The sequence below is a fragment of the Myxine glutinosa genome, chromosome 12 (assembly GCF_964187855.1).
Source record: "Myxine glutinosa chromosome 12, kmMyxGlut1.1, whole genome shotgun sequence".
Lineage (NCBI taxonomy): Eukaryota > Metazoa > Chordata > Myxini > Myxiniformes > Myxinidae > Myxine > Myxine glutinosa.
In genome coordinates this window covers 78405623-78431664 of record NC_136272.1, presented here as the reverse complement: position 1 = coordinate 78431664, position 26042 = coordinate 78405623, and the positions used below count along the sequence as shown (strand labels likewise).

At 44.1% G+C, this 26042-nt stretch overlaps 1 protein-coding gene across 1 annotated transcript; it reads left to right on the top strand.

Annotated features, from left to right (window-relative positions):
• Positions 1–26042, top strand: LOC137437196 (neurexophilin-1-like). The gene is made up of 2 exons (XM_078766044.1): positions 1–393; positions 24551–26042. The coding sequence occupies exons 1-2, from the start codon at positions 337–339 to the stop codon at positions 25238–25240; spliced, it is 747 nt and encodes a 248-aa protein (XP_078622170.1). The 5' UTR covers positions 1–336; the 3' UTR covers positions 25241–26042.

The window sequence follows — 26042 nt, the reverse complement described above, 5'->3', positions numbered from 1 at the left end:
GGTCGAGAACACGGAGGAGGCAGAAAGGACGGACGTGAGGAGGCAGAGCAGAAATAGTGAGAGTGAATCGACAGACTGAGATAGACAGGCAGACTAACAGGCAAACAAATCATCAAACGCTTCCTGAGAAACCCTTCTCGAGCTGTTACCGTGTATCAAGTTCTATGTCCGAGCTCGACAGCACCTGCAGAAGACCTCGCAGTTTCCCCACAGACCGAAGCCGCTATTGAGGATATGGCTGGTTCCACTGGGGGTGCAGCAGCTCCCAGGGTCGGTCCATGTTCTGCGGCTCCTCGGACCCGCCTCTAGGCTCAAGCTCCGCTCGGCAAGACCGGGATGCTGCGCCTCGCACTCTGTACCATCGCTCTCCTGGCGCAGCGCGGACTATTGGCGGTGAGTGCGGGGTAGAGTTATCGCCTCAGAATTGGTATGAATGGATAGGTTCATGATGGGCACAGGAGATGGAGGAGATGAGTTCATGACACGTGGGTTTGACATCAGTTCAGATGAGCCTGGTCTGGCCGAGTTTGTCTGCTCTTGCGTGTCCATCGGGTGCTTCTCTTCCATTCCCATAATGCTTTCTGGGCTCCTCAAGGACATTTGCTCTCAGAACCCTGAAGTTGCTCCTCTAAGTGTATAATAATAAATAAATTATATATATATATATATATATATATATGATATATACAGACACGCAGCGGCTCCGGAAATTGAATGCTTCATCATGATCTCATCAGGACCCTTGCAATTCAATGAACCAAAACTGGGACACAGTCTGTTTGTGGACGAGTCTGAAAATTATGTTTGTTCCAAAATATCACATCAAACTCTGCATATATATATATACACACACACAAATACATGTCAACTTCTCAATTCCCTGTACCAATTTATTAATCGTTTGCACAACTTCACAATCAACCATTGCACTCTTACACAATACTCTGAATAATTTGACAAGATGGTATGGAGTTAGTGCACTTACCTGTGAGCTGTCTATGCTGGGTTTGCTTCCAGGAAAGATTAATAAACTCATGGGTTGGTGTATCGCAGACAGGGCATTGCATCATAACGCAGATGGCTCTGGGATCCGGACGTTAGGTTAGGAGTTCTGTCCGCTCGCATAACTTGGCAGAGGTCAAAGATCCCACGATGTCTTTCACTGAAGAGTAGGTGAGTTATTGTGGACCGCAGGCTCAGACACGGGTAAAATACTGCTGCGAACAAGTGGACTGGTCTTTTTGGATATCCTGGACACCCACCTTGCTTGTAATATCATTGTGGTTGGGGTTGTAGCTCCTATGTTGATCTTATAAACAGATTCACGAGCTCTGATGTCCACAAGTCATAGCTGAATGGCCGACTTCGGCTACGACGGGCAACCACTACTGTGTACTTCGGCTACGACGGGCAACCATTACTGTGCAATTCAGCTACGACGGGCAACTATTACCGTGTACATCGGTTATGACAGGCGACTATTACTGTGTACATCGGTTATGACTGGCAACCATTACTGTGTACTTCGGCTACGACGTGCAACCAATACTGTGCACATCGGCTACGACGGGCAACTATTACTGTGTACATCGGCGATGACAGGGAACTATTACTGTGGACATCAGCTACAATGGGCAGCCGTTATTGTGTACTTCGGCTACGACTGGCAACTGTTACTGTGTACATCGGCTATGACTGGCAACCGTTACTGTGTACTTCGGCTACGACGGACAACCATTAACGTGTACATCAGCTATGACTGACAACCATTACCGTGTACTTCGGTTACGACGGGCAACCATTGCTGTGTACATCGGATACGCCAGGTAACCATTGCCGTGTACATCAGCTACGATGGTTAACCTTTACTGTGTACATCAGCTACGACAGGAAACCGTTACTCTGTACATTAGCTACGATGGGCAACCATTACTGTGTACTTCGGCTACAATGGGCAACTGTCACTGTGTACATCAGCTACGGCGGGCCACCTTTACTGTGTACTGCGTACATCGGCTATGGCGGGCAACCTTTACTGTGTACAACGTACATCGGCTATGGTGGGCAACCTTTACTGTGTACATCGGCTATGGTGGGCAAACTTTACTGTGTACTGTGTACATCGGCTATGGTGGGCAACCTTTACTGTGTACTGTGTACATCGGCTATGGTGGGCAACCTTTACTGTGTACATCCGCTATGATGGGCAACCTTTACTGTGTACTGCGTACATCGGCTATGGTGGGCAACTTTTACTGTGTACTGCGTACATTGGCTATGGTGGGCAAGCTTTACTGTGTACTGTGTACATCGGCTATGGCGGGCAACCTTTACTGTGTACTGTGTACATCGGCTACGACGGGCAAACAATTGACCGTGTACATCGGCTACGATGGGCAACCTTTGCTGTGTACTGTGTACATCAGCTACGATGGACAACCTTTTCTGTGTACTGCGTACATCGGCTGAGAGGGGCAACCTTTACTGTGTACTGTGTACATCGGCTACGACAGGCAACCTTTGCTGTGTACTGTGTACATCAGCTACGATGGGCAACCTTTTCTGTGTACTGTGTACATCGGCTAGGACGGGCAACCTTCACTGTGTACATCGGCTAGGACGGGCAACCTTTACTGTGTACTGTGTACATTGGCTAGGACGGGCAACCTTTACTGTGTACTGCGTACATCGGCTAGGACGGGCAACCTTTACTGTGTACTGTGTATATCGGCTACGACGGACAAACTGTACCGTACTGTGCACATCTCCTTACATTTTACACTGGGAACAATCGTATATTTTCCACAAAAATGAATGAACTACATTTGGAACAATAGTCTCAAATGAATGTAGAGAGTGTAATATTGTTGTACTTTTCTTCATTAGTTTAATTATTTCGGTCCATGATGGCACAAAACACTGGAAGTTGGGATCACATTCGGTATTTAAATGTAGTAAGGAGAGAAATGAGGAAAATCGGATTTGGATGATGGAGGGAGGTGAATTCGGGTGGAGGTCTTCACACTGGAGGATTATTATTTTGAAATTAATAATATTACAAGGGGCTGACCGGATTACCTAGAGGTACGCACAATCGCCTCCTAGCCTGGGTTCGAATCCCGACTCGACCATAAACTGGCATCCCAGTGCATCATAAATATGTGTGCCCTCCCTCGGTCGGACGCTAAACATGGGCATCCTGTCTGCCAGTGTATTAGTTGGCGGAGGTTAAAAATCCCACGGTGTCGTTCGCGAAGAGTAGGCGAGCCATCACCGACACCCCCAAACAAATTACAAATTCCTGCCTGATCTACTGCTGGAAGAGAGATGGAAAACTGCCAGCTCGACCCAAGAACCCGCTTCGGCAGAACCAACGCTCCGGAACAGAGTCCGTCCGGCACATCGGATCGGAATCTTACAGGTTTACGCATTTCTTTTTATAACAATTTGCCCGTTTATTTCCTGTTTATACCACATATTTTGTTTCAGTTTACCCATCTCGCCATTAAGCATCTGCCAATACCTGTAGAAACGAGGTACGACAGACGATGGGCAAGTGCGTTGACCGATGCAAAAATCAAATCAAGAATGACGTTAATGAAACTTTTATATTTTTGGACCTAGTCCCTTAAAAATAATTCCAACCTCCAAGGGGGCGTTTAAATAAATTCTCTTAACGAGTAATTGAATTTTTAAAAATACAAGTATATAAAAGAAATAGGAGAACAAAAATGGACTGTTGTATCGTTCATTCGTTCGAATAACTTTGAACGCCCCTTGTATTTTAAATTTAAAAATCACCCAAACTGAACCTAAGTTATTAATGTAACATTTAATATTATATTGTAGTTCATATAATAATCATCATTGTAGAAATAATAAGCTTACATAAGTACAATCAAGCCAATCAACGTATAAATTATTGCGTAGACTACACATTGCTGTCTTGAACGCATTTCATTCCAAAGTTTTGGATTTATTTTTGAAGATGCGCATCAGTAGTCCAAAATGTTTCATTTATCAGTAAATACAGTATTAATTAATAATCCCAGCAACAATTGCCAACTTTGACTTGTTCATTAGAGTCTGTGTGTCGGACGAGCATCGTATTTGTTTTCGCGACCGCGCGTTGGTTTATTCGGAATCAATAATTCCGGGTTTAGCGTCACAATCATGCATTAGGATGGCACAAAGATCCACCTGGAATTGAAGGCAGGATTTTTTTGGTGACCGACACTCTTGTGAAGTATATGCGCATTTCCTTTTTCGTCCTCGAGGTTTTAGATGAGAAAGTCTGCATAAAAGTCCTCCACTGTGCTCATTGTTGAAAATGTTGAAAAACTTTTGCTCAACACGAGGAAGATCATTTTTAGCCGGATATGATTATTTTTTCTGATATATTAAGGGTCATTGAGTGTGCAGCGAAGTGAGTGGCTTTACAATCTCGAGCATCAGGATGTTTTCGGTTCAGATATTACGATATGAAGATCTTTACTGGCTCCGAATATTGCTCACGTTGGTCTCTAATCAGACTCGTTTTTTAAACAACAGGGCCAGATACATGAGGATGGAATGGAGGAGAAGCAGGCTTTGATTTGTTTCCTTTTCTTGAAATGTGCTGCATATTGCATTCGAATATGCAATTGTAGGGCACGCCCCAAATCGGACACAGAGTAGGGCTTACTCCCGCTGTCCTCGGTACATGGGCAAATGGCGGGGACTGTGAGAAAGTCGTCAAAATATATAAATAAGACTTTACATTACCTTATTTACTACGTATCTTATGTTTTATTGGAAATTTAACTCCTAAACTCCGCTGTGCTCATTTATCGTTCAACACCGAAATGGCAAGAACAACAGAACAGGTCATGCACAGGAAAAACAACCACAGGTTTTATCAAAAAAGAGAGAAGTTCCGAAAGTCGAACGTTTCAGCCAATGTGTGGTCTTCATAAGCAACTAACTCAGGTCATGTGTGCTCAGTCACCACAGAAATGTGGGCAACCAAGGCCTGCAAAGGAGCACAAGACCCAGGCAAACATTCTGATCACTGCATGGGTCGACTGCAGATCTTTGTCACACCTCACAACTTTGACGATCATGGATTCTCTCAACAACAGTGTTCTTTGATGGCCTGTACACTGTACAGTCTATCGTTTTTTTTGTTGTTGTTGTTGTTGTTTTTTGTATACAGAATCGAGGCTCGTGTAAGAGCTAACACATTGAACATGAAAACGTGCACAGACACATAAAACATACAATGAAGGGAGCGGCAGACAAAAGGGAGAGGGAAGCACACAAGCACACCAACAGTAGAGAAAAGACGTCGGTAAATCTGTGGAAGGGGGGGAGGGTGCGGGGGGTGAGAGGGGAGGGGTACACAGTATAAAGCAAATGAACACGACTAGGAATTTCAGGAAAGAAGTTGGGGATTGAATGGCGGATTTGGGGTGTTTTAAAGGGGGTAGACAAGATCAAGGTTTTGGATGGGGGAAGATAAGAGATGGTGGTGAACAGCTGTTTTAAAGACCTGGAGGGAGGAGAGGGATTTAAGAGAGAGGGAGTTTGTTCCAGAGGCTGGAGAAAAGAGGAATGAAAGAGTGAAGGTGAGCAGAGTCTTGATTTTGGCAGTTTCATCATGAGAGGGTTGCTGGCAGATCTTGTGTGGCCTGCAGGAATATTTGGGGGACAGAGCAGGGGGAGCAAGGCCGGAGAGGAGTCGGTAGAAGACAAAGACCACCTACCTGCCTGCGGTGAGTAAGTGAAAGGCCCATGGAGTTAGCTTCATCAATGGAGATTCCAATGATTCTGAAAGCTTTGGTTTCAACAGCGTGAAGCCGAGCGAGGTGAGAGGCAGGAGCACCAGCCCAGAGGGGAGAGCAGCACTCCATTGATCTGCGGATGAAAGCTTTGTGTGGTGAGTAGCTCAGAAGAACTCAAGGAAATGGGGTTCTATGGTAGGAGACCCAGGAGGACCCCACTGCTGAGAAAGCCTGACTGGAGTTTTCCAAAACACACCTGAACAAGCCAAAATCCTTCTGGGAAAATGTCATGTGGACAGATAAGACCAAATTATAACTTTTTTTATAAAGTACATAATCTCGATGTTTGCAGAAAACAAAATGAAGCCTTCAAAGAAAAGAACACCTTCCCTACAGTCAAACATGGAGGAGGTTCAGTGATGTTTTGGGGTTGCTGTGCTGTCTCTGTCACTGGGTACCTTGAATGTGTGCATGGCATCATGAAATCAGGAGATAACCAAGGCATTTTAGAGCACAATGTTCAACCTAGTGTCAGAAAGCTGGGTCTATGTCAAAAGTTTTGAGTCTTACGGCAGGACAACGACCCCAAACACACTTCACAAAGCACCCAGGAATGGTTCAAGACAAAACGTTGGACTGCTCTGAAGTGGCCAGCAATGAACCCAGATCTAAATCCTATTGAACACCTGTGGGGAGATCTGAAAACAGCAGTTGGGAGAAGGCACCTTCAAATCTGGGAGAACTGGAGCAGTTTGCACAAGAAGAGTGGGTCAAACTGGCAGTAGAGAGGTGGAGGAAGCTCATTCATGGCAATAGGAAGTGCTTGACTGCAGTTATTTTGTCCAAAGGCCGTGCTCCCAAATATAAGGTCTTGGGAGTCAATACTTTTGTCAATGCCATTTATTTATATTTCCTGATTTAAAAGGATATATTAAGTTCTGAATCAAAAACAAAGGTTCTGTAATATTAACAGTGAAATAAAGAATTGTGGAGACCAAATACTTTTATCAATTTCAACTTATTTTTAGAGAAAATTGTGAGTTGTTTGAAAAAAGTGCAAGGGTGCCAATAATTTTGGCCATGACTGTGTGTATATATATATATGTATATATATATATATATATACGAACTCGTGTATATATATATATATATATATATATATATATATTTATATATATATATATATACATATTACATATATATACACATATATATATATATTTAATAAATATATATTTTATTTTCGTTACTCCCAACCGCATCCAGGTCGACCCCACATAGTGGGTGGATACCAGAGGTAATGTACCATGTGGCAGGCGGTGCTTATCGCTCCCAGTAAGGTATAGCAGTAACTGTATGGGACACCTTACTGGCGGTTTTCCACTCACAGTATGGAGTTGCATAATTACTGATATACAGTCTCGTGAAAAAGTAAGTACACCCCATGTAAAGTTTTGACTTTTTCAACATATTTCAACATACAGCTAATTGATCTTCATTTCAACAATATTGAGAGATAAAGGTGATATAATATAACAACAACATCCGAGAGCAGGGAGATGTGTGGAAGGGAGAGGGCCCAGGGGGAGGGAGAAGTATAAAACACAAGGACACCAAGGACTTCCTGGACAGAAGTTGGTATTTCAAAAAAGTGGAGTTGGGGTGAAATTAGCAGGGGTAGAAAAGATCAAGGTTTTGGATGGGTGAAGATAAGAGATGGTGGTGAACAGCTGTTTTAAAGACTTGGAGGGTGGAGTGGGATTGAAGAGAGTGAGGGAGTTTGTTCCAGAGGCGGGAGAAAAGAGGAATGAAGGAGTGAAGGTGAGCAGAGAGTCTTGATTTTGGCAGTTTAACCATAAGAGGGTTGCAGGCAGATCTTGTGCAACGTGTGCTTCCCCTTCTGTCCCCATCTTGTCTTCCGCTCCCTCTTTTTCGGTATTATGTTTGTCTGGTTGATTTGTTTGTAAGTAAATGTTAGCTCTTTCACGAGTCTCGATTCAGTATACAAAAATAAAAAATTAAAAAATATCATGATACATTTACATTTTGTAGTCCATTGTATAATTCAAATAAACATAAATGCAAATTTCGCATGTGGAAAATGTAAGTACACCCCTACATTTATCACTACTTCAAATACCTAAAATTAGAATCAGGTGCACCAGCTCAGGTGCAAATAATTAGAACATCGTGAGAGAGGATCTTGGAGGAACCTGTCTTATTTAAACCTCAGACATTTCGTTTGGTTTGCTCTTTGTTGTTGACGTGTGCGGCGTCACCATGCCTCGATCAAAAGAGCTCTCTGAGGCCTTCAGAAAGAAGGTTATAGATGCCTACGAGTCTGGGAAGGGATTTAAAAAGATCTCCAAACAATTTGAAATCAATCATTCGACTGTCCGGAAGATCATCTACAAGTGGAGAAGATTCCAAACAACTGCCAACCTGTTCAGGCCAGGCCGCCCCAGCAAGTTCAGCCTGAGAGCAGACCGCAAGATGCTGAAAGAAGTCTATAAGAACCCCAGAATGTCATCACGGGACCTACAGGTAGCTCTTGCCACTGTTGATGTCAAAGTGCACGAGTCTACCATTAGAAAGAGGCTGCACAAATTTGATCTTCATGGGAGGTGTTCAAGGAGGAAACCTTTGCTGTCTAGAAAGAACATCAAGGCAAGACTAAAGTTTGCCAATGAACACCTAGGCAAAGACCAGCACTTCTGGAACAATGTGCTCTGGACAGATGAGTCAAAGGTAGAGCTATTTGGCCACAGTACCAGAAGACATGTTTGGCGAAAACCAAAGACAGCATTTGACTACAAGAACCTGATACCAACTGTAAAGCATGGTGGTGGAAATATTATGGTTTGGGGCAGCTTTGCTGCATCAGGGCCTGGGCAGCTCACCATCATAGAATCCACTATGAATTCTTCATTGTACCAGAGAGTGCTTGAGGATAATGTGAGGCCACCTGTCGGAAAGTTGAAACTCAACCGAAGGTGGACCTTGCAACATGACAATGACCCTAAACATACCAGTAAATCCACCAAGGAGTGGCTGAAAAGAAAGAAATGTAGGGTTCTGGAATGGCCAAGTCAAAGCCCGAATCTAAATCCCATCGAGATGTTGTGGGGAGATTTGAAACGAGCTGTGCATGCAAGAAACCCCTCAAACATCGCACAGCTGAAAGAATTTTGCATGGAGGAGTGGGCAAAAAATCTCCCAGTCGATGTCAGAGACTGGTAGACAGTTATAAGAAACGCCTACTTGAGGTGTTTCTGCCAAAGGGGGCAATACCACCTATTAGAGCCAAGGGTGTACTTACTTTTTCCACATGCGAAATTTGCATTTATGTTTCTTTAAATTATACAATGGACTACAAAATGTAAATGTTTCATGACATTTGTTAAATTATATCACCTTTATCTATCAATATTGTTGAAATGAAGATCAAATAGCTGTATGTTGAAATATGTTGAAAAAGTCAAAACTTTACATGGGGTGTACTTACTTTTTCACATGACTGTATATGTCATTATGCATTGGAGATGGGAAGCGAGGCCCTCCACTCATAAGGGGATATTTGCCAGGCAGTGCATGCAGCCTCAAACGCACACCATCCAAGCACCAGGTAAAAGTACCTTCGAGAGAGCATGTGGGGGCAGGGTGACAAACTCCACCAATCGGCAGCCCGGAAAACACCTAAAACGGCACCAACCTCGGCGGGAGCCTTGACAAAAAGGTCTGGCACACGTGCCTCTCTCTCTCTTGGCTGGACCCTCTCTCAGGCCTCTGAACGTTCTCTGTTGGCTGCCGGACTCCCTCTTGGTGCACGTATGAAAACCACCTTTCGAGGCCATTTTCCTCCACAGAGCAGGGATTGGCCTTTTTCGGGCACCTTGGTCCCCTTTTTGAAGCAATGTTTTATGGCCGGATGCCCTTCCTGCCGCCAACCCTGTTAGACGCCCCTTGCGACACACAGGGCAAGTGAACTGGTACTCAATTTGCCGACCTCGGAAGGATGACAGGCTGATGACAGGCACGGAAACATGACAGAAAGGCCTTGGACACTGTTCTCCCTGCACGAGCCTGCAGAACGCTCTCTGCTGGATAGAAAGGCCTTGGACTTTGTTGGCTCTGTACATGTTTTTCGCTCTCTGTGCACATGGCCTGGCGGCCGGCCTCTCTCTCTCTGCTCCCTCTCGCTGCACATGTGCATGACCGACTGTCTTTCTGCATGAGGCCACGACATACTCTTGCTCTGCACGAGATCACGACGTACTCTCTCTCCATGTGTACTGGCTCTTAACTGCACATTTTCCGATGCACTCACTCTGCCGAGTTTCCGACGCTTTTTGCCTCTTCGTATTCGTGCTGGGGATCGATCGCCTTTGCCTCTTCATGCTCGTGCTGGGGGTGTCCATCTTGCTGGCATGGTGCTCGTTGGTGACAACAAGATGAGGTCGTTGCAGTGGACACAACAAGGTCCTAGTAACATCATAACCATTTTGCAAACAGGATCCCAACGTTTGTGTCCCCTCCTCCTCCCCCGTGAATGTGTGCTGGGCGCCCATGTTATGTTTATTTGTTGTATTTGTCATAAGGCATAGAATAAGCTAAGTTTCTGCCTCTTGTCCCTTTTTCTTTCCTATCAATAAGTTGCACTGTAAATACTTGTAAATAAATCGAATCATTAAACGTTTCCTTTCCCTCTGTCCATGAATGTCCTTTCTTCCTTTGGTCCACCATTGCTCGCACCCAGAGTAGCGATCGGCCGTAACAAAATTAGCCTCAGCCCGGGGGGTTCCAAAGGTTGCTCGGCCATCTAAATTTCCATCCAGGAAGAAAAGTGGTACACAGCCAGAGGGTACGTTCCCCAATTGAAACCGTCATGTGGTACAGGTAAACGGTGTCAGACGATTGGATCCTGCTATCGCACGACGGGCCAATTGGTGTTTGTAGTTGCTGGTTCGCAACCTGCCGAAGTACGAAGTTATTCGTGTACAGCAGCCTCAGGTCCGGTAAGTTCGGGAAGGAACGGAGGCTAACCCCCTCGTAGTGGACCCCAAACTGTAACAATGTATATAATTATATATATATATATATATATATATATATATATATATATATATATATATATATATACAGACTTGGCATTTAATATAGAATTTTATTTTTCTTCTTGACGGGTTTAATTTCTGAACTCGGTATATCAATCTGGTGAGTTTCTTTTTCGCTTCGGTGATTTCTTTGTTAAAAGAACCATGTCACTGATTGTCTGTTGCAGCAAGAAGTCAATAACAGGATTATATCACAGGTGGCGTGACAAAATGTATGGACAGGTACATTTGACGATTGGCTTCACAATCGGGTATATAAGGGTTGTTGCGTTCTGTATTAGTGGAAAATAACTGCTGCACGTCTACAAAAGTTATTGCCGCTTCCCCTGGAGATGGTCCGTCAACTCGACAATGCTGTTTGTCATGGAGTGGTGGCTTTACGAAATTCCGGCATGAAACAGCGTGCTATTGCTCGGCAGAATGGCATCACTCAAGGTCAGGTGTCAAAGATCCTGAAACGAAATGCTCAGAGGGGTGTCCCTACTCCAATACCGAGGTCAGGACGTCCCCGCAGAATCACACAAAGAGGGATGATCGCCAGCTGCACCGGTTAGCCCGCAATGGCCGTACCAAGTCAGCTGATCGGCTCAGGGCTGAGTGGCTGCAACTGACAAATGTGCCTGTATCCAGAAGGCTCGTCAACCAACCACTGGTTCAAGCAGGCTATCGTGCCAGGCGTCCCCTGGGAAAGCCACGTCTGACCAGACAACACCGCCAGCGCTGATTGCAGTGGGCCAGAGAGCACCGTCAATGGCAGCCAGGACACTGGAATCACGTGATCTTCAGTGACAAGTCTGGATTTCTGGTCTATCGTCAATATGGCCGTGTCCGAGTGCGCAGACAAGTGCATGAAGCATACAACGAAGATTGTATAGTGCCAAGAGTCCAAGCTGGAGGTGGTGGGGTGACCGTTTGCACTGCTTTTCATGCAGGGGACAAAACTGACCTGGTTGTTCTGAATGGAAACCTGAACCAGTTCAAGCACAGGGCCATTCTGGAAGAAACATTGCTTTCATTTGCTCGTGCAGCCTTTCGAGGAAACTTTGTCTTCCAAGATGAAAATGCACGGCCTCATCGTGCTCGCATGATCCAACACTTTCTTGCTGACCGTGGTGCAGAGCATATGGAGTGTCCTGCCATGTCCCCTGATATGAATCCGATAGAGAACTTGTGGGCAGAATTAACGCGTCAAATCGACAACTTGGACCAGCAGCCGACCTCTGTGCGTGAATTGCAGCAGGCTATTGTAATTGCATGGCAAGCGATTCCTGTCCAAACCTTGGCAAATCTCGTGAACAGCATGCCTCAACGTGTACGTGCTCTCCTGAATGCTCGTGGGGGTTACACGAAGTACTGAACTGTAATTTTACTGTCCGTAATCCCAGTTGTAATTTAACTTTGTTTTTGTTAAAAAACATTTTTGGCTAATGTGCAAAATAAAGAGATACTTCTGGAAAACGCATAGAAGTTTAACACAGTACTGTCCGTGAATTGAGTTCGATATCAGTTTACATCACTTTCAAGGATCAATTTATTTGCTTCGAAATGTCAAATGTGGTTTTTGTTTCTTTTAAAGGTCACATTAACAAAATCTAGAATAATTTCAACATAATTCCAATGAACTTTTGGTTCTAAGTCATCTTGAAAAGTAAGTTCACCCCCACAAAAAAAATATTCCATATTAAATGCCAAGTCTGTAAATTGGGACATGAGTAATTTGCAATGTAGCCTAGTCAAAAAATCTGAAAATGTGCCTTTATAGAATGATTGAGGCATTTTTGAGTAAAAGCAAACAAACCACTTTTTCTGGGGTAGTTTTTCATGCTGAATATGAATCTGTTGTTTGCCAAGCCCAAAAATGCGTAATTAGGTCACTAATCAAGGTCAAAGGTCAATGAGTGCAAAATTCAATTTTTTTGAAAAAATGCTTTATTTTACATCCCCTATCTGTACATTTCAATTATTTTACAATATTTTGTCTAGTAAGGTTGCTAAAGCTTTTCAAAATCTTATTTTTAAAGGAAAACGTGAGGACACATCTATGCTCATTGGCCTTTATCTCTGTAAGGGGCGACAATTAGTTTTTGCGTAATTTGCTTGCAGTTTAACCTCTAAATGCACAATGGGGCAGAGTTTTTATGCTCCTATTGATGGTCTAGAGATAGATTTTATAAAGACAGAATCTAAATGTCACCGGTAAACAACATAGGTCAAAGGTCAATGAGTGCGAAAGTCTTGCAATGACGTAACAGTTACTTGCACTTGAAACCATCCCTTTCACTCAACAGTGAAAGTGGCTTCATCTTTCTGACCCCAATGCATTTGCCATGTTTGTCAAATCATTTCCATTCAGACAGAGCATGGTGTTCTTCAATAGACCCTTAATGATGAAGAATGAATCTAATAGCCTAGCATAAGCCATCTAGTTCGTACCCTAGGCATCAGGCATTAAACATTTCAGGAGTACAGGTAAGGGTCTTTTTAAGATTGTTAAAAAATGAAATATAAAATCAAATGAAAGTAAAGGAATGCATTCTTCTTTGGTGAGATACATGTACATACAAATGTGTAATGTATGCTTGACATCTCACATCATAGGCAGGCCTACATACATGTACATTTACCTAACAGTAGCAAAAAGACAGGCAGGGCATGGGCATTGACGATGAGTGCCTAATGCATCTACCACTAATGAATTAGTGATATCGGTTAGATGTTTTGTCTTGAAGAAGCTTTACTTTGTGTCTTTGAGAATAAGATTAAAACCCGGGCCAACACTGCCTGCGCTTATTCGATCATTTAAGGGCTGTTGCAGTATATCATACAACGTTGTAGTTTTCATGGTCAGAACATGCGTGCCTGGTGCTTAGTTTGGTTTCTGTTTCTCCCCTCAGGCCAACCATGGAACCTATTGCCAGCCTCAAGCGACAGCGTGAGGATGTGTCGTTTGAACTTTGTATCATTTGTCAGGGAACTAGCCAGGTCAAAGATACGATTTTCAACCAGACAAACCAGGGTATTGCTGCCATCAGAGAGGCGACCGAGCTCCGATGCAAACTTAGACACTATGAATTTCGATCAGCCGTGGACAGGCTTTCGACTCTCTTTGCAGAGCCTCCAGAAAGTCTCCCCAAACTTAAATGGCATAAGCTATGTTACTCTGCATACACACACAAGGGGAAAATAAATGCTAAGCTAGCCAAGGAACAATCGAAAAACGAAAAAGATCCTGAAAGAAAGAGTGTTTCGGCTGAAGCATGTCCGTTTTTACGCAGTAGTACTACTAAGATGAACTGGACATTGTGTATGTTCTGCCAGAACTTTGACAAGAAGCAGAAGACAAGTCGTGTCACAACCTTCAAAATGAGTAATGAAATTACGGAAAAAGCTAAATTTGTACATAACATCTTAGTCCGTACTGCAAATGAGAATGATTTAATCTCAGCTGACGCATGTTACCATGTTAACTGTCTTAGTAAATTCTTTAGGGATGTCAAAAGGGCGGAAACTGAAAGCAAATCAGCAGACATGGCGATATCATGGTTGTGTCAAGAGCTGCGTCACTCTGCTGAGAAAGGGCACGTATTTGAACTATCTGCAGTGTTCGAGAGGTACAAAGAGTTAGCCAGTGAGTGCGACGGCACAATTCCTACATCGTATCTTAGTAGACTGGGGACTTTTAAAGAAACTTTGTCGAATTGCATTGGGGACATTTATGAATTTCTTGTGCTAAGAAATTTGGCGCCTTCAGAGAAACAAACTTTGCTTCTTCCACGACATTTCAGTCACATACCTCTTTCAGAAATGGTGTGCGGTCAGAACAGTGCAGACTATATTCCCATATTTAGACAACAGGATGATCATTTTCTGTCTTTAGTGCACGTTGCTCTGCAACTCCGCAGTGATATCATGTCACATCCTGCATTCGAAGGTTGCGATGTAAGCGAAAAAGCAGAGTTGGCAAGTGTACCACCATCTGTACTCATGTTTGTGAATATCTTGCTTGGAGGCCAAAGTAGTGTCGATGCTGAGTTTGACGAAAGTGAGATGTCTGAAACTGGTTGGGTGAAGAAGACAAGGGTCCTTAGCATTGGACAAGACATGGTCTATGGTGTATGTGGAGACAAGAAGGCACCGCCTAAACACGTTGGAATGGGTATGACGCTGCACCAGTCAACCCGATCAAAGAAATTAGTTGAGCTATTCCATAATGCTGGGCACATAATCAGCTATAACCGGGTTCTTAGGTATGACACTGCCATGGCTGAAAACACTCTGAAAGCGCTTGATCAAGAAACTGGGGCAGTTGTTACCAGCAACCTGGTTTCGGGACGATTTGTGCATTTTTCTGGCGACAATATTGACATCAATGACTCTACCCTAGATGGCAAAAATACATTTCACGCTACTCAGTTAGCTGCCTGGCAGAGGGGGCCATCTGCTGAAAGCGGTCTTGGAGACATCAAACCATCCAATACGTCAACGTTGGATATACCAACAGCAGTTGAAAAGATCCAACAACAGCAGTTTCCGACACCATCAAAGAAGGTCACAGAAGATGCTGAAAAGTTCATTTGCCATATCTACAAGGAACCATCTGAGAACTGTAATCAAGCCCGCATTAAACTGTTCAACAAATGCCATGCAACGGAGACCCTACCTCCATCTAGTGATGCAGCAAAGTTCCACATAGAGCGTGCAAACTACCAAAGTTTCATTTGGAGAGAGGCCAGTAATCCAATGACAGATCTGCCACCGCCGACTGATTGTGGATGGAAACTCGTTGATGACAAGTTGTCACCGGTTCTTACAACTTTACCGTCAATTCCAAAGGGATGCCGAGAACTTACTCAGTGTGGTTGCAAGAAAGGTTGCAGTTCTGATAGTTGCTCTTGTCGGAAGTGGGGGAAACAGTTCTGCACTGAGGCCTGCAAGTGCAATGCCAGTGAAACACCATGTCGAAACAGGCCAAAGTAGGGGGGGGGGGGGGTCAGAGCTTACACAGTTAAGCTAATTGGCATTCCCCTGGATGGCTCCTCCTTCCAGCCAATCAGTCTGACAGACTGCAATTGATTCAGGATTAATTAAGAATACATGTGATAATGATCAACTGCCTGCACTCCAAACATGTTTGCCATGAAGTGCATTTTGCGCCTTGTGCCATGTAAGTGCACTTTGCGCCTTGTGACCGTTAGCCTTAATTAAGTGGCTAATTAGTCAAATATTGACATTTAGTGTAGAAAACAATCTTGCTATTATATAGGACTCAGGTAAACCACTTCACTGATGGTATTTAAGGCAACAATTCAAGTGAATTAAAACAGTATGTCAAAAAACGAAAAGTTGCTTCATTACGGATATATTCACAAAAATCTGATTTTTTCCCTTCACAATTCCCTTTACTTTCATAATTGTGAAAAGCTGTAGTAACCTTACCAGACAAAATACTGTAAAATAATTGAAATGTACAGATAGGTGATGTAAAATAAAACATTTTTTCAAAAATTTTGAATTTTGCACTCATTGACCTTTGACCTTGATTAGTGACCTAATTACGCATTTTTGGGCTTGGCAAACAACAGATTCGTATTCAGCACGAAAAACTACCCCAGAAAAAGTGGTTTGCTTGCTTTTACTCAAAAATGCCTCATGAATTCACGTTTCCCAGAAATTTGACTAGACTAATGGGGGCGGGTGATAGTGATGACATGGTCGGTGAGGGGATTGGAATGTGTGCCACAAAGTGTCTTGTGGGTGGCGTTTGTTTATGTTTGAAGATTTTGGTGTTTTTGTGTTGTCGTGAGGATGAAAACTGAATTGTGATTGAGATATGATTGAAATGGGAATATGGGAAATTCACGTGTAAGCAGGGCATGGCAGCATTTCTGGATGACATCTTCTTATTGAAATATGTGGTTGAGAATTGAATCTTCTTCTTGAAATATCTGGTTGAGAATTGAATGGCAGTGGGGGAGGAAATGTTATTGTGAATTTTGTGGGTGGGGAAGGTGTGTGTGTTTGCAGGTAAGGCTCAAGCTCTGGAGAAGTGGTGACTGTGGCCCCCTCTAAGGTAATTGTCCCTGGCAGCCAGTGGTGTCTGGAAATTTGGAGCCCGTCGGCGGGGGGGGGGGGGGGGGGGGGGTGGTTGGGCACCTTGAGGTATGGTGACCTCTGGCGTCCTGTGAAGCTATGCGAGCCTGAGGCAATGGAGCCTGGTGTGGAGACCTTCCCAGCAGGATGACAGCTAAGGAGCTATTTGGCTGTCACAGGGCCAAGAAGTGAAGGGGGGGGGGTGGGGTGGGAGGGGTGAAAAAGTCGTAAGTCGGGCAACTGGTTTTTGGACTGCGGGCACCACGGGGAGGGAGGGGGGTTGAAATAAGTGTTTATGATAATTATTGCAATGTGTATGAATGGTTATGGGATTTGTGTGAGTGAATGGGGGCGAAATCCACCTTGCCATGTCACTCACCTGTATCACCAGGACAGGGCCCGTGGAAATTTTGGCAAATTGGGATGGCTCCGCAGGTAACGTTGGGTATTGTGGCATCTACTGGGGGACGTGATCTTTAGAGGGATCCAAGGTGTTGCTGTACAAATGTTTTTGAATTTTTGAATGTTGCATTTTTGAATAAGTTTTGTGGTTAAGGTAGTTTTTTGTGTGTTGCTGACCTTTTTCTTCCTGCCCCAGGAGTTAGGAGCAAGGATTCCAAGTTTTGTACATATTTGAAATGTTGCTTAAGGGGTGTAGAACGGTAAGGAGAGTAGGTAAGTTAGCTTTGACTCGCTTCCCACAGCCCCTCCCAATTTATTTCATCGGCTAATTAAGTTAGTTGGTAAGTGTTAAGGCTGGAATGGTAGCGCCTGCAGTGAATCTTGCATGAGCTATGGTTCCAGGGGTGGGGGGGGGGGGGGGAGGCCGTGTTACGTTTGTGGGGGGTGGGGGAGGGGGTAGGCAATGCAATACCTTAGTCCAGGTATAATTGTACAGGTAGTGTGCTCCGACTGTCGTGAAGAAGTAGAACCCCCATGTACCATAAGTAGGAATCCGTTTAGACCGGATGTCGCGTAAGAGTGCATCATTGTCCCCATGACGGGGAGTGGGGTTATGTTAATTCGTTAGGGATTAAGGGTAATTAATCCCCTGCATGTAATTGCCTCTGTAATCTTTTCCTGTGTTCCTTATGACAACGCACTACACACCAAAGCCAAGCCAAGCAATCGACACCATAATTAATAACACTAAATAAAACAACCGGAAGCAGGACATTGAAAACTACCGCGGGTTCTGTCAGCCGAGCCACCACAAAGGCCGGCAAGTGGCGATGAGGCCACGACCCAAAGAACGATTGGTCAGGACGGCAATAGAGTGATGTGGTGGCGGCCGTTGATTGGACCGCGTGCGGACATCGTCGGGTGACGTAAGAGCTCTGAAAAACAAAAGACTGTGTCCCCGACATTTTCTCCCTCTCTCTGGGCTGGCCTCCATAGCGAACGGCCAATCATTGCTCCCTCTGCTTCGGGATTCATAAAGAATGGTCATATACACAGTGTCTCTTGAGTGGGTACAGTCATTATGAGCAGACGCAGTTTATACGCTCTTGCGTGGGGACATTGGTGCTGTGCAGTCACAGTTGTCTTCTTGGGTCCTTGCTTTGGTGACGAGCGGCCGCGTGTGCATCTCTCTAGGCATCTGGATTTCATCGCGGGCGGTCATGTCCCGGCATTTTGTCTCGTGGTCCTTGGCTTTCATCGGTTCGATCGACTGCTTTGTCCTTTCCTTGGCTCGTCTGTGCCGACTGGGCGTCGTTTGGGTGCTGTGTGGAGCAGACAGCGAGTGGGTTTCGACGATCGTGAGGAGGGGCGGTCGCGGCTCGTGGACTCTGGTGCGCTTGGCCCGTAGCTTTGTGACAGCTGAGGGGCATGCCGAGTGAACCGGAGAGACTGCATTGCTGTTTGGAGCAGATGATGGGGAGGTACCTCTGCCTGCTCATTTCACGCACGGAGGCTGGAGTGAGAAAATTGTGCACCCAGGGCCTGTGTGTTTCCCGCACGTGGATTGCGCGCCCAGGGCCTGTGTGTTTCCCGTGGGGTTCAAGAGCCGCTCAGAGCTAAGTACCAAAAGACATATTTTTTTTACTTTCGTTCTTTTATTATTCCCCTTGTGTTGTATACAAGTCCGTATGGAGGGTCCCTCAATTAGGAATTTAAGTTTACCATGCATTCTTTTGTTACCGGCATTTCTTTCTATAAATCCGGTATTTTAACATTATAATTCTGTCGGTTGAATTAATTATCCCAGGGTCAAATACGTTCGGTGGAGTCCGTACAGGTAAGAGCTTCGCTTCTCCCCGCTGCTCTCCCCAGCGCGTATAAGGAAGGTCCGCCATCATTGACTGAGCACCTCAGAGTGTAAAGCTCGTTTGGCTAATCCGTACCCAGGGGTGTTCACCCCGGGAACGCGACAATATACAGTATATCTATATACGTATATCTGTGTAGTGTCTGTCTTGTCTTCTCTTGTAACTGAACTTCTCCCTCAAACTTTTGTGAAATCGTACCAAACTCCTGGTATGCACCTGTCACTCCCATGCGTATGTCCTAAGTGTTTGTTTTTTTTAAATTTTTTAAATTTAAAATTTCTTTTGAAAAAAATATATTTCAACTTAAGTTTTCAACTTAAATTGTTTATAAAATGTAATATCACGTATATTACAAATACATTTCTGCATTATGATTGTTTGTATTACGATTTGTGTAAACCATGAAAATACAGCAACTCAGGTACAGTCAGTCATCTATCTATATATCTACATATCTGGACATTGTCTGTGTTGTCACTGAACTACTCCCTCAAACTTTTGTTTCCGTGGTTGTGAAGTGTTTTTAATAACGTGGTGGTGGTTTTGAATCATGTGGTGGTGAGGTATTTTGAACTATGTGGTGGTGAGGTGATTTTTAATCACGTGGTGGTGAGGTGTTTTGAATTACTTGGTGGTGAGGTGTTTTTAATTATGTGGTGGTGAGGTGTTTTGAATTAGTTGGTGATGAGGTGTTTTGAATTACTTGGTGGTGAGGTGTTTTAAATGATGTGGTGGTGAGGTGTTTTGAATTACTTGGTGGTGAGGTATTTAGAATTATGTGGTGGTGAGGTATTTTGAATTATGTGGTGGTGAGGTGTTTTAAATTATGTGGTGGTGAGGTGTTTTGAAATACATGGTGGTGAGGTGTTTTGAATCACATGGGGGTGAGGTGTTTTGAATTATGTGGTGGTGAGGTGTTTTGAATTATGTGGTGGTGAGGTGTTTTGAATTATGTGGTGGTGAGGTGGTTTGAATTACTTGGTGGTACGGTGTTTTGAATTATATGGGGGTGAGGTGTTTAAAATTACTTGGGGGTGAGGTGCTTTAAATTACTTGGTGGTGAGGTATTTTAAATTAGGTGGGGTGAGGTGTTTTAAATTACGTGGGGGTGAGGTATTTTAAATTACATCGGGGTGAGGTGTTTTGAATTACGTGGTGTTGGGGTGTTTTAAATTACATCGGGGTGAGGTGTTTTGAATTACGTGGTGTTGGGGTGTTTTAAATTACATCGGGGTGAGGTGTTTTAAATTACATCGGTGTGAGGTGTTTTAAATTACATCGGTGTGAGGTGTTTTGAATTACGTGGTGGTGAGTTGTTTTGAATTACGTGGGGGTGAGGTCTTTTAAATTATGTGGTGGTGAGGTGTAATCGTCCCAAGTTCCCTTCTTCAGGGAACAAGTAATGGGTTAACAACATACAGCTGTTCTGCAGCAATGTAAGTAAATTAAGCCTTGAACGTTGATACAAACAATTATTCCATCAGGTGTCCCAACCTCTGCTCATTACTTGATTACAAACCCCCTGTCTGTATAAAAGCAGTATTGGAACAGACTGTTATTACACCCTCTGAAGCATGATTTGGACATTATTGCACTGCACGAAGTAGTATATTGGAAACTGGTGGAAACTCTGACAGGAAGAGGTCTGGCAGACCCAAAGCCACAACAGAATCAGAAGACAAGTTTCTGAGAGTCAACAGCTTGCGTGATAGGCGGCTCACAGGACAACAGCTCCAAGCACAGCTTTACACTTGTCGAAGTAAGCAAGTCTCAGTTTCAACTGTGAGGAGAAGACTTCGAGCTGCAGGTTTGACAGGTCGAGTGGCAGTAAGAAAGCCATCGCTAAGATGGCAAAATAAGAAAAAGAGGCTTCCCTGGGCTATGAAGCACCGCCAGTGGACTACTGAAGACAGGAAGAAGGTCTTTGGGACTGATGAATCAAAATTTTAAATCGTTGATTCATCACGCAGGGAGGGGAGGGGGGGGGAGAGGAGGGGAAGGGGGCGGAGGAGGGAAGGGGAGGGGGAGAGGGGGAAAGGGGAGGGGGAGACGTGGGAAGGGGAGGGGAGCGGGGAGGCAGGAGAGGAAGGGGAGTGGCTCACGTTTCTGAGTGAATGTGGCTCACGTTTCTGACTTAAGTGTGATGCCGATCAGGAAGAAGAAGAAGAAGCTGTGCTACCAAATTCGTACACTTCCGGAATTGTTTGATTTATTTGCATTCAAATGTCTGGTAATTGTTTTGTATTTATGCGAATGTGTACTTGTATATAACTGTCATTCATTTAAAAAGACTTCGGCACTATCGAGCGATTTATTTATTTTTAACTCCAAAAAAACTAACTTTTTTTTCTTCAATTTTTTTGTTTTTGTTTGCCTAGAATACTCACAGGCACTCACTGATGAACCTCTGAAAGTTTGATGAAGATCCGTTCAGCCATCTCTGAATAAAACACGGCACACACACAGACAACTCGCGTTTTTATATATATATATATATATATATATATATATATATATACATATACAGTATATATATATACATATATATATATATATATATATATATATATATATATATATATATATATATATATATTTATATATATATATATATATATATATATATATATATGAAGCGACTTTCCACCCACCTTGTATATATATATATATATATATATATGAAGCGACTTTCCACCCACCCTGTATATATATATATATATATATATATATGAAGCGACTTTCCACCCACCCTGTATATATATATATATATATATATGTAGGTAAATCGGGATTTAAATTTAATTCAAAAATTGATCCAGACGTCTATTCTCTTTGAAACATTCAAACCGACAGAGGTAGTTATTTATCACAGCATCTGTATAATTTTCACCCTTTTACTCAACTCCGTTTCGCTGTTATTTGGTGGAGCAAAAAGTCAACTGAGCTTTATAGATATTTATATTTCGATAGCAGAGAAAATTTGAACATAAAATGCAATTATGGTTTCTAGTTATCAAATTCTCTTCATTGTGCGTATTACACCTATCCACTCATGACGTCACACTTTATACGAGTACATTTAAGCTGGACATCTGCTGGCACAAACTGGTGGACATTGAAGGCCCACGGTATCTCTTCTCATTGGGTATGTGTGCCATCATGATCCGCGAGCTCGGACCCGGATAAATTCCTGTCCAAAATTTTTTTTTCCCAGGAGCGTTTCTTACCTAAATCTTTAAAATGAACCGCCCGCTTGGTCAGGACTGACAATTTAGTGAAGGTGCAGAAATTGGTCATTTGTTCAGGGGTCCGGCAACAACTCGCATAATCTTCGTTAAAACACCATGGTATATTTAACGCCAACCAGATAATGTTCGCAGACGGGACACCCGATTGAACGCCCAACTGAGGGGTGACGCGCTTTGTGATGCAATGCAAGGCCCAGTCTGCGATGCACCAAGAGTGGTGTCGGGAATCAACCCCAAACTAGACAGGTCAAAGGTGAGCGCACTACCACTGCACCCTCCTGTCGGTTCCGCGCATTCTTCATGGCGAGGGCATATTAAGCGTGACGTCCCATTCACAGACATGTGTTTCGGGCATGGGGCATGTCCATCCGACTCCGTGTCCAACCAACGGTCACCGAGCAGGGTCCAGTATCATCGCTCGGTGTAACCGTGCAGAACTTGTACAACTGAATGTCCTTTCTATATTCTGTGCAAACAAATCTGACCGCATGGTGTTCTACAATAAACATATGCCACCTGCTTGTGCAGAGGCTGATGCTTTTGTTGATGTTGCCCCAGACTACAATGGTTGTCACTATAACGCGTGACAGCACCGACAGCTTATGAGATGGTTATGCTTTGTTTGACCAAGCGAGCTGGAGCCCCAGACAGCACTCATTTCAGAATTTAAATCTGGTCTATTTAAATAACGCCATGGTAACATATTTCATCCATAATTCGTTACGTCTATCCGCATCAATCATGTTGAACACCACTTGGGTTTAGAGTTATGTTGAAGAGTGTCCACGTCGTGCAACAAATTCTTTTTTTATCAGACCTTAGGACAAGGTGGCCTTCGTACGAATTCGGTTCGGATTAAGGAACGATATCAATCTGATTTTCTTTTCGCTGGGGGTCGACCAAACAGGATAAAGGGAAAATACTCAATGTGACTATCTGCATATCCTTTTCTGGCTGGACCTGCACACAGTACTTTGGAAGTGTGGTGTGTGAAATGCAATGAGCCCACAGTATATAATAAGAGACATTGTCATGTAAACAAGCCTGTGGTGTCTCCTGGACCATCAAACCGATTGTGGTGTCTCCTGTACCATCAAACCGATTGTTGTGTCTCCTCGACCATCTAACCGATTGTGGTGTCTCCTGAACCATCAAACTGATTGTGGTGTCTCCTGGGCCATGAAACCGATTGTGGTGTCTCTTGGACTGGACCATCAAACCGATTGTGGTGTCTCCTGGACCATCAAACCGATTGTGGTGTCTCTTGGACTGGACCATCAAACCGATTGTGGTGTCTCCTGGACCATCAAACCGATTGTGGTGTCTCCTGGACCATCAAACCGATTGTGGTGTCTCCTGGACCATCAAACCGATTGTGGTGTCTCCTGGACCATCAAACCGATTGTTGTGTCTCCTGGACAATCAAACCGATTGTGGTGTCTCCTGAACCATCTAACCGATTGTGGTGTCTCCTGGACCATCTAACCGATTGTGGTGTCTCCTGGACCATCTAACCGATTGTGGTGTCTCCTGGACCATCGAACCGATTGTGGTGTCTCCTGGACCATCTAACCGATTGTGGTGTCTCCTGGACAATCAAACCGATTGTGGTGTCTCCTGGACAATCAAACCGATTGTGGTGTCTCCTGGACAATCTAACCGATTGTGGCGTCTCCTGCACCATCTAACTCTAACCGATTGTGGTGTCTCCTGGACCATCCAACCGATGGTTGTGTCTCCTGGACCATCTAACCGATTGTGGTGTCTCCTGGACCATCTAACCGATTGTTGTGTCTCCTTGACCATCGAACCGATTGTGGTGTCTCCTGGACCATCTAACTGATTGTGGTGTCTCCTGGACCATCTAACCGATTGTTGTGTCCCCTGGACCATCTAACCAATTGTTGTGTCTCCTGGACCATCTAACTGATTGTGCTGTCTCCTGGACCATCTAACCGATTGTGGTGTAACCTCGTTTTCACGTGTATCAGTGAATGCATCTGTATTACCGTTTATATGGAGGCTTACTTGCATTTACCCTGATGTGCATGCGTCTTCTCTCACAGGTGCAAGCTTCGCGGCTGGCCGATGATGTTCCAAAGCCTCCTCGGGTTGCCCTGATGGCTCCACCGGCACCCAAAAGCACCTCGGCTTTTCGGGAGGTTCCTGCATTTTCTCCGCAACTCCGCCGAGAGCTCTGGCAGTGGTTGGAGACCTTGCCCGGGCAGAATCGTGGGCCACGTATCAGGACCAAACGAAAACCTATGGTGAAAACAGGGAAGTTCAAGAAGATGTTTGGTTGGGGCGATTTCAATTCGAATATAAAGACAGTGAAGCTAAATTTGCTAATCACGGGAAAGATTGTGGATCATGGCAACGGGACATTCAGCGTTTACTTTCGGCACAACTCTACGGGCCAAGGTAACGTCTCCGTTAGTCTAGTTCCCCCGACCAAGGTTTTGGAGTTCGAGCCACCAAACCAGGCTGTAATCAACCCCAAAGAATCCAAAACCTTTAACTGCCGAGTGGAGTATGAAAAGATCGACAGGGCCAAGAAGACCGCACTTTGCAGCTTTGATCCGACCAAGAACTGCTATCAGGAACAGACCCAGAGCCACGTGTCCTGGGTCTGCTCCAAGCCCTTCAACGTTATCTGCATCTACATCGCCTTCTACAGCACCGACTATCGCCTTGTGCAGAAGGTCTGTCCGGACTACAACTACCACAGCGATACACCCTACTACCCATCCGGATAGCCAACAACATATCCGATGAAAATGGTGCCAAAGCGTGGTACTTCTCTCCCTCCATAAAGGTCTCCCGAGGAAACTTTTTTCCACATGAGACAACCATTTTCCACATGACCTTCAAAGACCGTCACTTGCCTGCTTACCATTCTGCGTTTGAATGGAAGTGCTGCTGACAGGTGTTACTGGAGACCTAACATTTGATGTCTAGCCCATCAATATACTCCTCAGAAGGTCTGTCCATGTTGTTGTAGGATTCAAAGCTGGGTCTACCAGGAACTGCTTTGTGGTAAGGGCCTGTACGATTCAGCAACTGAGACCTGTGCGCTTGGAACATGACCTCATGCGTTGTGCAGTATGATTTATAAATGTGACGTAAGCATTGTGGGCTGAATGGCCTTTCCCTGTGTCTAATCTTCCTCGCCACACATCAAAAATTCCTATACACGTCTCGCACAAACTTTCTTGCCTCTTTCAATATCATCTCAACATGTTCGACTTTGCCATCATCTCATCCCCCCGCAAAATGGCATAGCTTGTGTGTCAGGAATGTAACCCCAACATCTGTTTGTCTTTCAATGTCTCTCTCGATCATTACTCAGATATAAACAGTGGGACTATCCCATGACAGTTAACATTATCTGTACTGCTGTATATGTAGACCTATATTTTATATTGGTATTATTGCAATTTGTCAGCGATGTCATTTCTGTTATCACAATATGGCGGCTGGGTGTTTTTATTTATTTAATGTACATATTAAATCGATATGTTTCACAAAAATTAAATTATACCTGATTGTGATTTGCAT

Coding starts and splice junctions, on each gene's coding strand:
- LOC137437196 (XM_078766044.1), top strand. CDS start 337: ATGCTGCGCCTCGCACTCTGTACCATCGCTCTCCTGGCGCAGCGCGGA. Junction 394..24,550: donor CGCAGCGCGGACTATTGGCG/GTGAGTGCGGGG, acceptor CTTCTCTCACAG/GTGCAAGCTTCGCGGCTGGC.